We start from the raw sequence: 14,656 nt of genomic DNA on the forward strand, positions 1-14,656 counted from the left end.
GGCCAGCCTTGTGTCAGGGAAAGATTAGTGGATGAGAAGTCAGGAAGCTGGATTCAGTCCTGGCTCTGCCGTTAACTAGTTCCTCAAATCTAAGCAAGTCTCTTAACTCCCGGGAGTTCAAATTCCTCACCTGTGAAATGAGGAAGTTGAATGAGATCATCTTAAGGTTCTTTCCAGCTCAAACACTCTAAGTCTGAAGAATAATAAACTTGGGCCCATAGAGTCAGTCCCCACATGAGCCACAGTGACAGAGCACCTGATCTCCAGTCTTTCCTCTGGATGGGTCAAGGGTATCTACCAAAGGGCAGTGGGACGACTGTAAATGAGAGTCATGCCCTCCTCAGCCCATGGCAAAGCTGGAGTAGGTGCTGGGAGCATAGACACACACATCATATCAAAGCCAGACACGGATTTTTGAGCCTTATTTTTTACCATCAAAAGTATAACCTGAACTGCAAAATTAACACTATAAAGTTCTTTTGAAATTTCATGTTTCAAATTCTTTTAATATTTACTACCTAGTGTCTATTTCTGCAAGAATAAGCTTCATCTGAAAAAAAAAAAAAAAGATTCAGGTGAATGAACTGACAAGAATGATTTCTGAAAAGTGCAGGATAGCTACTATAGTGGATAATCATTGGGGGAATCTGTGGAATCTTCCTCTGGGGAACTTCAAAAGTAGGGGATTTTTTTCAATTTAATCTTTTTTCTTCAAGTTGGAGAGAGACTTAATAATAATTTCTTGAGGGCCATTTTTGGATTTCTCTTGATTATTTTGTTCACGAGGAAGGGAGAAGTCCTCCTACCTCTGGACAAGACTGAAATGAGGCCACAGAGACCATGGAGCTGGCTAGCTCAGCTGTGTCGACTCAAGGTCAAAGGACACCCAATTTGTTGAGAACTGACACTTGGCTTTTTTAGGCCTAGGGTATATGCCCCTGCACATTTTCATAGAAATTTTAAGGCTAATTTTAAGGAAACACCCGGAAAGGATCTGGCAAAGGGCCAAGCTTTGTTTTGGGGAACACTTACAGAGTTATAATAAATCACTCCATCCGGGGCTGACCGCCGGTGCCAAGTACCACAGCCACTCAAGGGAGACTCCAAAATGAAGTGGGTGCCATTCATCTTGGCCTTGCAGGTAGGATCCAACAGAGTGAGCTCCATCCCCGAGTAGTTGTTGGCCTGAAACAACCACCACTAAAGACATAAGGGGGGGCCCACAAGCAGTTCTGCAGCACACAAGGAACGTGTTTTGCCTGGTCTTCCCATATGGTATTGGTTGCTGGAGGCCTGCCTTCCCCCTCCCCCCTTACCTCTTCCCAGCCTACCAAGGATTGTGTTTGTTGGCCTTGGAAATTCAATAGCAAAATATTGACACACAAGGATCTGGAACCCCCTTTAACTGAGAATAACAGGACCCGGGTAAGAAACACAGCCAAGGGGAAGTAAGCCCATCCAACTGAGAAAACAGTATCAGGTCCCCAGAGTTCAAAAGTGAAAGAGCTAGAGGGAAATAACTAACACATACTGGGGCAAGATGGGGAGGGAGGTGGCTTTCTCTTCTCTCCTTTAAGAAATTGCACTGACCTGAAAAGACTCTTTTTCTACAGATACGACCATCTTTTCACTGTCACATTTGACTGACAGGGAAATATCCACATTCTCTTGCACCTCCTTGGGCTCTTCGGGACCAGGAAACAGCCGCAAGCTGGGGACGATAGGGTCCCTCGGCTGGGGGATCCCATCTTCTCCCCTTTCCATCTGGCCTCTCCTGGAGATATCAGGGATAGGAAAGGGGAAACCTCCATTTCGGCCTCCCCCTCCCCGGATGGGTGGGTTCTCCAGGGCAGGCAGACTGCCAGGGTCCAGCAGGATCCGTAGCTCAGGAGGGATGGTATGGACTTCCTCATCTCTCATTTCCTCTGGTGGTGACAGAAGGCAACACTGTCAGTGTTTGATGCCAGGCCACAGTCATCATCATTAGAGGCAAGTACAAGAGGAACTGGCACAGAATGGGTGTGTGTAAAATTACTCTTATCAAGCAATGTGTAAAGGAGACAAGGAGTCTGGAAACCTGAATTCCAGTCCTGGTGTTCTTTCTAACTGACTGTCTCTGGGCCAGTGGCTTACTTCTCTGTGTCTTAGTTTTCTAATTTTTAAAATTAAGAGGTTGGATTAGATCATTAGTCCTCTATATTAAAATTATTTTGGGAGATTGAAAAAAATTCCCTATACCGAGGCTGTGCCCCAGGTCAATTAAAATCAGACTTTATGGAGAGGTATCTAATCATTAATATGTTTTAAAGCTCCCTGTATGATTCCAACATACAGCCAAGGTTGAGAACCATGGACTAGATAATTTCTAAGGCCCTGTAAGATATAAAAATCCATTATTTGAGGAGCGCCTGGGTGGCTCAGTGGGTTAAGCATCTAACTCTTGATTTCAGCTCAGGTCATGGTTTGTGAGTTCGAGCCCCAAGTCAGGCTCTGTGCTAACAGTGTGGATTCTCTTTCTCCCTCTCTTTGCTCCTCCCCAGCTTGCTCTCTCTCTCTCTCTCTCCCTCTCTCTCTCAAAATAAATAAATAAACTTTAAAAAAATACATGATTTGAATAAGTTATTGGGACAATAATATTTTCAAGTGCCATTGTAATACTTCCCTTGAGTCTAGAGATTCTTTAGAATACATTCTTCAGGGATTTCTTGAAATAGTATTTGCTACCTCCTTTTTGCCTGCTAAATTCTAACAGGCATTTGAGCACCCTGGCCTAGTCCTGAAGGAGAAAAGAAAAAGCTGCTTAGGTACACTTATTCCTTCAAAGGGAAAGACCTGTTTCCATATAATCAATATTCAGTGTTCTGTCCTATTTTCAACAATTTAGGGAAGAGACATTTCCCCAGTATTGTTTATATCCATCCAGTCTCAAAGTCAACGCCTGAGGTCAATCCATCTCAGTGGGAGCAGGAAGTGAACATGACTGGGGACATTAACTCTCCTTCAATACTATCTTTCGGGAAAGGACGGCAGACGGCACAGCTGTATGGGTCCAAAAGAGGCCAGAGCTTTGGAGGGTTTTAAATTTGTACGTTGACAAAAACCTTCACAACAACCCTTTGAGGTAGGGCCTATTTGCTCTCCCATATTACTGAGGAGGAACCACCTGAGGCTCAGAAATTAAGCAACTTGCCCTCAAACAGTGAACAAATGGCCCGTATTCCTAACCTTCAATCTATGGGCACTGTCCTTGGTGGCAGTACCAGGGGGTGAGGAACAGGTCTGGGGATCAGAAAACTCTGGATTTGAGTCTCACTAGTTAGAGGCTTGGCAAAACCTCAAGAACCTGTTAAAATTCCACTTTCTGCTCCATCCAACTGGGGTCATGACTCCTGCGTCCCCTCTGGGTGAGGAAGAAGAAGCACCTCGTGACTACTGTCCTGTAAGATGCAGACTGACCCAGGACTTTTCCCCTGTAGTTCCAGCCGCTCTGCATCTCAGCTGTCAGTGATTAGCAGGCACTTCTGAGAGAAGAAGCCAGGCTAATTTGGTCTTAATGTAATCACAGTGAATTACGTGATCTACAACAAAGTTCTCCACCATGCAATCAACTGTACCAAAAGAATTTGGTACAGAAAAATCTGTACAAAAGTACCAAAGATCGTTGCTTTAAAATAATCTATGATGATTCTAGATACTCTTAAACTTGATAGTAAAATGCAGTCAAATGAATCATCAAAATTTACAACAGAAAAACAGTATCATATGAGATGTAATGAGAGTTCCTCATTGGAGAGTCTCATTTAGGGGATATTTTTACTACAGAAAAAAAAAAAAAAAATCCATACTTACCACTGTTTTCAAGCCGAAGATGGAATCTATTAGCCACAGGAGCCACTGTATATGATGTTACTGGACTATAGCCATTGTCCGAAGCCCACTTGAACAGATTCTCTTGGGTTGAAGGAATGTCATCTCTTACTGATTTGGTTGTTATCATGGATCTTTCACTCTCTTTCCCAAAGCCAATACTGTTAGGAGCCTGAAGATAACAGCAAAATTTCACTCGTGAGTCTAAAACTAAACAGTGCTTTAAGTACAAATTCAATACCTAGAATGAACAGATTCTACATTGTATATGAAAGAACTATTTATTCTTTTGATCCCTACTTTCCTTGGGCTAAGAACACTGATGTGAAAATGTTTAACAGCAGATTAAGAAAAATTTATTCATGTTGTTTGATCTTACCATTTGGGTTGCTTATGCTGATAAAAATAATCCAATAATCGATAAGTAGCTACATACTGAGTATACCTACTAGGTTACCAGAGTTAGTTAACTGTTTTAAATTATATATATATATATATATATAAAATGTTTAAATTATATATATATATAAAACTTTCCCTTATTTTTATTTAAAATGATGTTTAAAGTGTACAAATGTGCATGTTATACTGCCAAAAATATGTCCATGCTTCTATTTTCTGCACTCTAGATTTAAATGAAAGAAGGCACAATGCAGTTACTTCACTGTGGAGACCATCTCATCTTTGTAAACTATTAAATTCCATATGGTGGAACAACCAGTGTTGAGAATTTCAGTTATAATTTATGGCCAGTTCAGCAATCCTGTAATTGTATTCATTTGTCAATTTTATTAACTGAAGATGCTTCGATTTTATGTTCCAAAAATTAATTAATTGATTTGGGTTACTGTCCCTCTAAGTGCCAATATTTTATCCAGCAATACCAGTAAGCTGACTTTCACTTGGTAATTAATTACAAAATTAGAACTGAGTGATAGGAATCCTTCCAAGAAAGGACTGAGTAACCAGGATATGGTAAGTTTCCACATCCTCTGGCTCCTACAGCAGTGACCTTGTCAGACAGTGAAGGAGCTGACGGATGCAGAGGAGATCCCAAAGCGAAGGCACCGTAGTTTCAACAACTGCTCCAACAAGACTGGAAAGCCCTTCCAGCATGAAGATTAGGCCATTTTCACGCCGTATAAAAATCACTTTAATTTCCATGCCCAATTATTTTCTCCTGCATACATGCAGCATTTTTTCCTGAATTCTCCATTTGTTTCCCATTCTGTGTGCCCCAAACATGACTAAATATTAATCCTTTCCCACTATAAAACCATCGAAGATTCACAGGCTCTAAGTTCTCTTGGCCTCTTTGGTGGTGGGATATTGGCTAAGGACACATATTTTCAATTCAAAGCTTAAAGGATCTCCCCCAGTATATTTTTTCTGTGACCCAAAGTGATTATCTGAAACTTCCAGAGCAGCCAGTCACAATAATGCATGCAAAGGAACCAGACAGAGCTTTAACCACGCTTTGTAGCCATTTGTGAAAAACTCAGCTTGACAGGTTTGGAATATTCCAGCACTTACCCTGATTTAGAGAAAATTCCTTAGAGGAAGGAAGGGTTAAAAAAAAAAAAAACTAAACTAAAATGAGGTAAGGAAGGATCCAAGTAGTTCTTTAAACTTAGTTTCCTAGGTGCAGCTTCTTCTAGTCTTTTAAAGCAGCATGTCGTTTTGATTGGCAGGAGTTGTAACACTGGCCTAAACAACACAGCTTGGCCTCATCTGCCCTAGTCTTTCATGTTGTTGGACAGCTGAGAAAATACTGTATTTCCAGAATACTATCATCACAACCGCCACCTGTGTTTTTTGTACCAATATGGAATGATTTGTTTACACCTTTCCACATTAAATCTAGGAGCTGTGAGTACAACTCATATTGATTACGCCTCAGGACTTACAAGGCTAGAAATCTATCTACACGTTTGTAAAACAGCAAGGCTTGGCAAATTGGTTCCTTCCCAGCAATGAGCAAATTCCTCACCCTCTATTTCGGGATACAGGGAGTCCCCAGGCTTTTCTAAGGCTTTGGTGTAGCTACTCCAAATGGGAGTGTTCAAGGGGGTCTCCAAATACCACCACCATATTTCAGCCACGTCTTCATGAAGGATGATGAGCAAGGTAGAGTCTGAGCACTTCCCTCTTCCCCTTCCCCTCCACTGCCCAACACACACTTGCATCAGAAATGATGGGGTACGGGAGAGGTTGATCAGAGATGTAGTCCATTCCCACTGGGATTAAAACATGTCTTCTCTAAGAATAAGCTGGCTGAGGCCATTTGAAATAGTGTAACCAAATATTTCCTCCATCTATTCTTTTGTTTTGGAGGTTCCTCCAAAATGTGATTATGCACGGTCCATAAGGGACCTGAAGAAAAACCCAGAGCTGGGCACAGTAATGAGGACAGTTCTAGTATTCCAGTTCTTGTCCACAGTACTGCCCTTTGTGGCTCTTGGAGGGTGCACTCTGCCTGTGCACCCACCCCCTACAGGCACCCACATGCCACCTGTGTTTAATGGGACTTTTCTTTACATTTACCCAATCAAGTGCCTTATAATTCCTTCAGCAGACATTTTGTTTTCACTTTGTTTAGAGAAGTTAATTGCTCCTATAGACAAACTTTTGAAAAGTTTCCTGTGGAAGGAAGATAAATTCCCTTTTTATGGCAGGCACTATGCTAGAAGACTTACATACGTTATTTAGTTCTCCTCTAAAATATAAGGAGGGTACCTGGGTGGCTCAGTCAGGTAAGCATCTGACTTCAGCTCAGGTCATGATCTCACAGTTCATGAGCTTGAGCCCCACATCCAGTGAGCTCGAGTCCTGCTTTGGGTGAGTCCTACTTCTCTCTTGCTCCTTCTCTCTCCCTCTCTCTCTTTCTCTCTCTCTGCCCCTCACTCAGAAGTTAAGTAGCACACGTGGCTGAGAACTCACCCTGTGCACACAGCCTGTCTACCAGGCTGTCTCTAAAGAAGATACTACAAACAAGGCCACTATGAACCATTTCCCTTTTCTAAGCATGAATGTATACTTTTTTAATAGCAGGAACCTTTCCTTCAGAGCATAGTCAGAACTCACATCTGAGACTGGGAGTTAGGAAATCAAAAAGCATGAAACTGATTGGGAGAATAAAAAAGAACATCATGAAACATTACCTAATTGTTTAGTAATGTTGTCATGCATTGTCCAAAATTGGCCGGGAACAGGAGTACAGCCAAAGAGAGGAATATAAACAGATCTTGCCCTGGGATGAGCAATCTCATTTCTAGTCTGTCTTACTCATATGAAAAGTGAAGACATTCAAAGTGAACTCCAGGACTGCCATGGACCAGGAACACATACATGCTCAGGTACAGAAAGAGCCACTGAAGGGTCAGGGCCGAAAGAACATTTACACAACTCCAGCAGGGAATTAAAATGTACCGTATGTTTTTTGCCTTTCAAAGCATAATTCCCTTTCCTGTTTTTGTTATTCTGAAATTAAAAACATTTGGTTGGTGTGCCAGGCAGCAAATGCTGCAGACATCCCAGGTCACCAACACCCCTCTGGCCAAGCCAGGGAAAGCAACTGAAACAGCTCTGACTTCAGAAAACTGCGGCTGGGCTTTGTTCTCGACACCAAATTAATGTATCGCCCTCACACAGGATGGCTTATTTGGATCCTCTCACAATCAAAAAAAAAAAAAAAAAAAAAAAAAACCACAGGAACCAGAAACAATTACAGTACTTTAAAATTAAGATGTGTATGCTTGTGGCTTTGCCTGCTGCTTCTGGTGAGTGCTTATACATGAGGTAGCCCCAGCGGAGCACTGGCTTTGTCCACTGTTATATCACGCTAAAGGTGCCATGAATGAACAGCACCAAAACCAGAGGCATCCCTCCCCCAAAATGGGGAAAACATAAAACCCTCTCCAATTGCTTCAATGCAGGTACTGAAAGAGGGAATCAGACACAACTTTTTAAAAAGGCAATACACAAAAATTTGAGCCTACAAAAGAGATGCTAAGGTAATTATCTTCTTAAAAGTGACGAGGGGGGGTTTTCTTGAACTTTCTTGTAATTTGTGCAACATGCTGTCACACAGTTAATGCCGTAAACATATTTGAAAAAGATTTATTTTACCAAATTTCAACATTTAATTTTTTAGGAAACTAGCTGCTGTCTGCCTATCATGCCAGCCAACTAATAAACTTCTTAAGCATATCTCCTTCATGGAAGTAATGTTTAGTTAGGGAGTAGGCTGGGGGTAGTTTTCCCATATTATTTCACTAACCACCCCATTACTGTGATTCTAGCATCAGTGTTTCACCCTCAGAAGTTAGAAGCAAGCAAAAAGGCATGCCAATACCATGTATTTATCTCTAAAAGAAAAGACAACAGTGTGAGCTGGGGTCAGCCCAATTTTCCACACCTTCCCTAAATACCTAACCCCAAATTAAGAGCTGATATTCAGTACCATGACAATGAGGCCATTACAGGACTGTCAACCATGAAAGGCCCCATTGTGCTCATTATTTTACAGTTACTCTGACTGGAAAGCACACTCATACATTTCAGGAATTTCACAAATGAGGCAACTGGGGTCTAAAGAGGTTAAGGGACTTGCCCAAGGTCACAGTTTGTAAATGGCAGTCTGGACTCAAATCTTGATCTTGACCCCAGAGGCCATGCTTTTAGCCACCACACTGTCTGCCCTTGTCAGGAGAAACCATGGAGCAGCCTATTTTATAAAGTGAAAAATCACAGAGAGCTCAGAGAAGCAGAAACTTCACAAAAATAATACATATAAAGCAAAAACGTCACAAAAATAACACATACAAGCACAGCTTAAATTGTTGCCATGCATCAAAACAAAGAAATGCTCAGCAAACTTACAACAACTCTCAGGTTTCCCTTAACATCAAAAGATTTGATCACCCAGTTGACAGACTTTTTGCACTTCAAGATCAGGATGAGATTTTTGACCACCTCAAGATCCTTTCGAGAAGGTCTTATGTCAATTATTATATCCACCTGGAAAGCACTGTGAATGGAAAACAAAGGCAAAGTTAGAACCCAAATGCCAGAGAGTTGCAACTATCTCCTCTCTTCCAAGTCTTCATGTTTCCAGTGTCTGGCCAGTTGATTAAAAAGCTGGAGTTGATCCCAGGCAAATGACATGTGCAAAACAGATTGTTAGTGCACACAAAACAAAATAGTTTTACATAACAATAGAAAAATACGCCTGCTGATAATTAGACACTAAAATTTTTCTCCTTCTTTGGGGGGAATAAAAAAGACAGTTACTTAAGGCAGCCACTGTTTGAAATGGATCTGGGCAACCAGGAATTTACTTTTAAAGCAGAATTGTTGCTTTTCAACCTTCAACACCTTCAGTGTGTAACTTTCCAATTTGCATATGCTCAAAATCCTGGAAGGTGGCAGGGAGGAGGGACGCCTGGTAGTAAAAAAACAAAACAAAACAAACCCTCGAAACAGAAAAAAACAACAACAAAAACAACAACAACAAAAAAACTAGGACACTTAAGATGAAATAAGAGGCGAAAGGCTGGAGAATTTGACTTATAGAAGGTTTGCATAAGCCATTAACATTTGCTACAGAATCATATCTGCACTCACTTTCCCAAACTTCTGGATATACAGTTATTAAAATAAAGAAAACAGATGGTCAACCAACTGATTACTGGAAAATTGATGAAGACAACCCAAACTTCTAAGAATTCAGTATACAGGAGAATTTTTTTTAACCAAACAATAACATCTCTGTCATTCTGAATTTAAAGGAAAGTCTTTCTTTCCATTTGGTTTTACACACTTGTGAAGCACATGATGAATGATACACTCAAATCAAGCCTGAGGCTTAATATCTAAGCATGTTTGCCAGATTGATTCTATTCCCATTCTCTTTTAATTTTCCACAAAATTCTTCATGTGGGACAGAATGGAATCTTCCCCAAACTGATGTGTAGTTTATTCACCTTTGAAAGCAAAATTTGATTAGAATTTTAATTCTGAAATCCCTCTACAATATAAATTTAAGGCAGTGGTCCACAGGAATGCAGACTCGAGTAGAAGAAAGAGGCACTTTTCCTCTTTTATCCCTTTTAATTCCCTAATCATTCTTGATAGGGAGGGTTAAATTGCTAGTCCTGGGGCAGGAAGCTGAGGGTGGGAGATGGAGAAAAAGAAGGTAAGCGAGAGGCAGGTTGTATCTAATGGCTCTTTGGTGTGTCGCCACGGAGGGCCATGCGCCAACACACCCACACTCACTCCCCCACCCCCGATGCACACACACCTTCATAGCACACACAGCTCTGAATGCAAATGTGCTCTGAGGACGCTATGAATGGAATTTTATTAAAAACAGAATGTGATTAAAATTATAATTATGTTAACAGGCATATTTTATAACTTTTTATCAGGAATAACCTCAGTCAAAGGAGATAACAATGGGGCAAGAATTATTTTGTACTGTAATTAATTAGTGCCTGAAAGTTCAAAATAGGCTTCAGAAACTCACCTAGAATATAGGGGATCTAGAGACAGATGCCGAAAATAAAATATACCACTGGTGCCTTCACTCCCTTCTTCAAAACTTCTGTTAATTCACCCAACGCATGAACAGCTCCCTCCCTCCTACACAAGTAGGGTTGTACTGTCTCTACCTCAAGTCAGCATATATCTTTATTTTCATTTCTTTTCAGTTCAGCGCACGCCCCCACACACACATACACACACACACACACTCATTTACCTGTAGGGGTTAGAGCTGGGGGTAATTAACTCAATGATGTGTACTTCCTTATCCTGGGGCTGGCTGGATATCACACAACCCTCCGCTGCTTTGGGCTGAAGGTACTCAGCAAGGTAATTGAGCGAGAGAAAATTCTTCCCTATGTTGCACGTGGGAGGGAACACTTGATCTGAAAGAAACACAGGACAATTCATCACACCACTGAGCTACACGTTATCAGACTCCAAGGGAAGAAGGTGATAGTAACTGAGCAACTGCAGGACACAGGGAACCACAAGCCCTAGGGACGGCCTTAGAACTCAACCACTGCCTTCAAATACCTCCCCTATGGTCACCAGTGACCTCCTACTGACCAATTCTAGTGGCCTCTTTTGGTCTAAATCCTTTCCTTTCCTGTTTTCTGTGATACTGCATTGTCCTCATCCACATCCTCTGACTTACCTCCCATCTCTTTTACTGGTTCCCCCTCCTCTACCCATTCTTTAGACACCAACGATCCTCAATCTTGGGTGCACACCAGAATCTACCTATTTGGACCCCATCCCAGAGATTCTGAGTCAGAAGATCTGGGGGGCAGGGTGGTGCTAGGCAGCTTTCTTTTTGAAAAGCTCCACAGTTGATCTTGATACAAAACCAAGGCTAAGAACTCAATTCCTTCCTCAATCTTCTTTTTGTCTCATAATCTTCCCAAATGACCTCAACTGCTCCTAGGGCTTCAACCTGTACCTAGATCATGACTCCTTTTCTGAGTTGCAGTCCTGGGCTGGCATCTGTCTACCAAGTACCTCTCACCTAAAAAATCCAATAGTTATTTCATAGTCCACATACTCAACACTGAAATCAATTATCTCTCCAGATATGCTCCTCCTTGGATATTTGCTACTCCAATTAATAGGGGGATCAACCACCTAATCAATTCTCTGGCCTGCTATGTAGAATGAATCATTCCCTCATATTTATTCATCACAGCACTATAGATCTAAAGACTGAAGGAGGGAGTTTGGGGGAAACAGTGAGGGCAGACTTTCACTCTTTCTCACAATCTCGTTACAGATGACTAATGCTTTTATAACACTTTACAGTTTACAAGGTGCTTTTGCAAACATCTCATTGTGCTAAGGGCTGCTCATCACCTCCACCAGGGAAAGCGATACAAGTACCAAGAGTCTAAAGATACTCCCACAAGGGCACATGCCGTTTACACAGCACTGTGGTTGATGGGATTTCCAGCCAGCGGTTTAAATGTTTAAACAGAACTTGAAACTGCTGGCAGGGTGACAGCTGGGACCAGTGTCAAGGAAGTTCTAGGTGTAGCAAACTTTTTTTCAGAAGGGGTAATTAATCAGAGCCCTGGCACTGTAATGAAACAAACTTCTGCCTCTTTCATTTAATGGACAGGATGCTAGGGTTCAAATACTCATGCAAGTCTCACTCAGGAGAGAGGAATCAGCTCAGGAGGTCCCAAGATTGGTTTGGTACTGCCCTGCCCCCAACCCCCACCAAGCCTGGGTATCAGCGCACACTGTGGCATCATGGCTCCATGTACCAGGCCTAGAACAGAGGGGACCACAGGAGCTCACAAGGCCCCAGGATGCAGGCTCCTGCACAACAGACCTGGATCCTCCCTCTGCACTCTTCCCTGAAGACCCCCTTAGAGAGAAGAGGCCAGGGCTCCACTGAGGCAGCTGGAGTGGCCCCCCCCTCCACGTCTGCTGAGGGTTTTCCCGGATGAACAGATGAGGAATGCACACCCCATAGCTGCAGCCCTGCGGACGCCTCCCCCAGATCACAGGATGGAAAATGATACTACGGTAGCAAGACTGAAATTTAATCAAGAATCAGGGGGTGTGTGCATGGGCCAGCGACAGGCTAGTCTGGAACTCCAGAGACTAGGACCCTCTTGGGACTCTGGCCTGTATATTCAGTTCAGTTCATAGGTGGGTCTGGTTTGCATCTGGCATGTAGTAGGCATATGGTACAGGTGTCCCGAATTAACAAACAATGAGGTGAGATTTGAGACAAATACCAAAAATTCACCCACGTTGTGACCCTCCTAAGCCACTAGGAAAGGTTTGTTTAAAAGTTGCTATTATTGAGGTGCCTGGGTGGCTGGGTCGGTTAAGGGTCCAAGTCTTGATTTCAGCTCAGGTCATGATCTCAGGGTTCCTGCGATCGAGCCCCGAGTCAGGCTCTGTCCTGACAGTGCGGAAGCCTGCTTGGGATTCCCGCTCTCCCTCTCTCTCTGCCTCTCCACTGCTTGGGCGCTGTCTTTCTCAAAATAAATAAATCAAAACTTAAAAAAAAAAAAAAGTTGCTATCATTAAGGGCTCAAGTCCCAGATGCCATTGTCACTAGGTTGAATAAGCTGATCATTTTCTGTTGTGTATACATGTGTGTGCCTGAGTTTTTTTCCCCCCAAATGACCTTCCGCATGCCTGGCATCAAAACTTATACCAACTGCCAAGTAGAAAGGAAACCACAAAGGGGAATACCCGGGTAGAAACCTGGCAAGTTTTGGGGGTGGGGGGGGGGGGAAGTCACATGCTTATTTGTATTTTAGGAAAGGTTTGACGACTAACTTTGCAACTTGGAATGATATACTCTGGGAACCTAGGAAGTAATGCAAACTCCTTGTTTTCCTGCTGTGGAAACTGAGGCTTACGTGGCAAATCAGAGGGGTGCTGGAAGTCTCACAGTTAATGAGACAAGTTGGAGTAAGAATGGAAAGTCCTCAATTCTTCCATTCTAGGTGTACTGGTTAGAGCAGCAGTTCTCAAACGTGAGCACATATCCGAATCACCAGGAGTGCTTGTTAAATAAAACACAGACGGCTAGACCCTACTCCCGGAGTTTTCAATTCAGTTGGTCTTGGGCGGGCCCAAGAATTGGCAATTCTAACAAGTTCCCAGGTGATGAGGATGCTGCTGGGGCACAGACCACATTTGAGAGCCACTGGGGATAGAACAAGAGGAGACTCTGCTCCTCTTGCTTGGGATCTTGGCTTGGGATCCCTAGCGGTAGCTAGCGAGAGATGGGCAGGTTCTGGGAAGCTGGCTGATGAGTCCTGCTCAGTGAAGCCTGATCCATGGTGACAGACAACATCACCCTGTGGTCCACCGACCTAACCAAGGAACCTCACTTCCCCCAATGGTTGTTCTCCATGGTGTATACCAGTGACTCATACCTGACTCGTGTCTGGAATCAAGTTTCAAGGGCTCCAAAGGTGTTACCAAGGAGTCACCAGTTTTTACTGGAATGGACTGGACATGGGGGCCTTTGAGTTCGTTCCTGACTCAGTGTGTGGCCCTGGGGAAGTCACTTAACCAACCCTCACTCTCGAGGCAGGCAACAGCTGTGCATAAAAGTTCCTGCACTGTCAAGAGAACAGCTCAACAGCTCTAAATGTTACTGTAACACATTTTCTTATGGTAACAAATTCCAAGTGGGAGGGGGGCAGGTGATCGATATCCTTTTACGCTACTAGAATTCTGCTTCAGAAATGCAGGCCATGCGCCAGGGCTTAGAACCTTTGTTAAAGAGGTTTTGCATTTTGTTCCAATGGGAGCTGACCTCTATTACAAGTTACCTAACCACCTAAGAGTTCAGTAACAAACTCCAGCTTTTGTATCCAACACTCACCTAAAATTCTTCTCTCTACTCTGCTAAACAAGTCTTTCCATGCAGGTGGCCTACTTGTATTATCAGGTTGTGCCTACTTAGCTAAGACTTAAAATACAGCATCAGGAAACAAGCATTAGACTCGAGAGTCAGGAAACCTGGGTTTGAATTCTGACTTCACCACTTACTAATAATGCGGAATTGAGCAAGCTAGCTTAACCCACCACTAACCCCTCTGTAAAAGGGTGGAAGTAATGGTTTCCTCGTAGGATTACTGGTGAGGTTAAGTGGGGTACCTGCGAAAAGAAAGCACCTGATGTGGCCTTTGCACTTAGCACATACTCCAACATCAGAGTCCACCTTTCCTGCAACTGTCAAACAGCCCAGGTTTAAGAATGGGCTGGAAACAAG

At 42.8% G+C, this 14,656-nt stretch overlaps 1 protein-coding gene across 3 annotated transcripts in view; it reads right to left on the reverse strand.

The window, feature by feature from the left end:
• Window positions 1–14,656, reverse strand: part of TGFBR3 (transforming growth factor beta receptor 3) — a 204,681-nt gene that overhangs the window by 35,092 nt on the left and 154,933 nt on the right. For all 3 annotated transcript variants that reach the window (XM_027058619.2, XM_027058620.2, XM_053214422.1), the window contains 5 exons: window positions 10,628–10,796; window positions 8,749–8,896; window positions 3,850–4,039; window positions 1,591–1,925; window positions 1,033–1,185 (listed from right to left, as the gene is read on the reverse strand). In XM_027058619.2, coding sequence (XP_026914420.1) covers window positions 1,033–1,185; window positions 1,591–1,925; window positions 3,850–4,039; window positions 8,749–8,896; window positions 10,628–10,796 — 995 coding nt within the window. The remainder of the gene's footprint in view (window positions 1–1,032; window positions 1,186–1,590; window positions 1,926–3,849; window positions 4,040–8,748; window positions 8,897–10,627; window positions 10,797–14,656) is intronic.

Source organism: Acinonyx jubatus, chromosome C1 (genome assembly GCF_027475565.1).
Source record: "Acinonyx jubatus isolate Ajub_Pintada_27869175 chromosome C1, VMU_Ajub_asm_v1.0, whole genome shotgun sequence".
Classification (NCBI taxonomy): Eukaryota; Metazoa; Chordata; class Mammalia; order Carnivora; family Felidae; genus Acinonyx; species Acinonyx jubatus.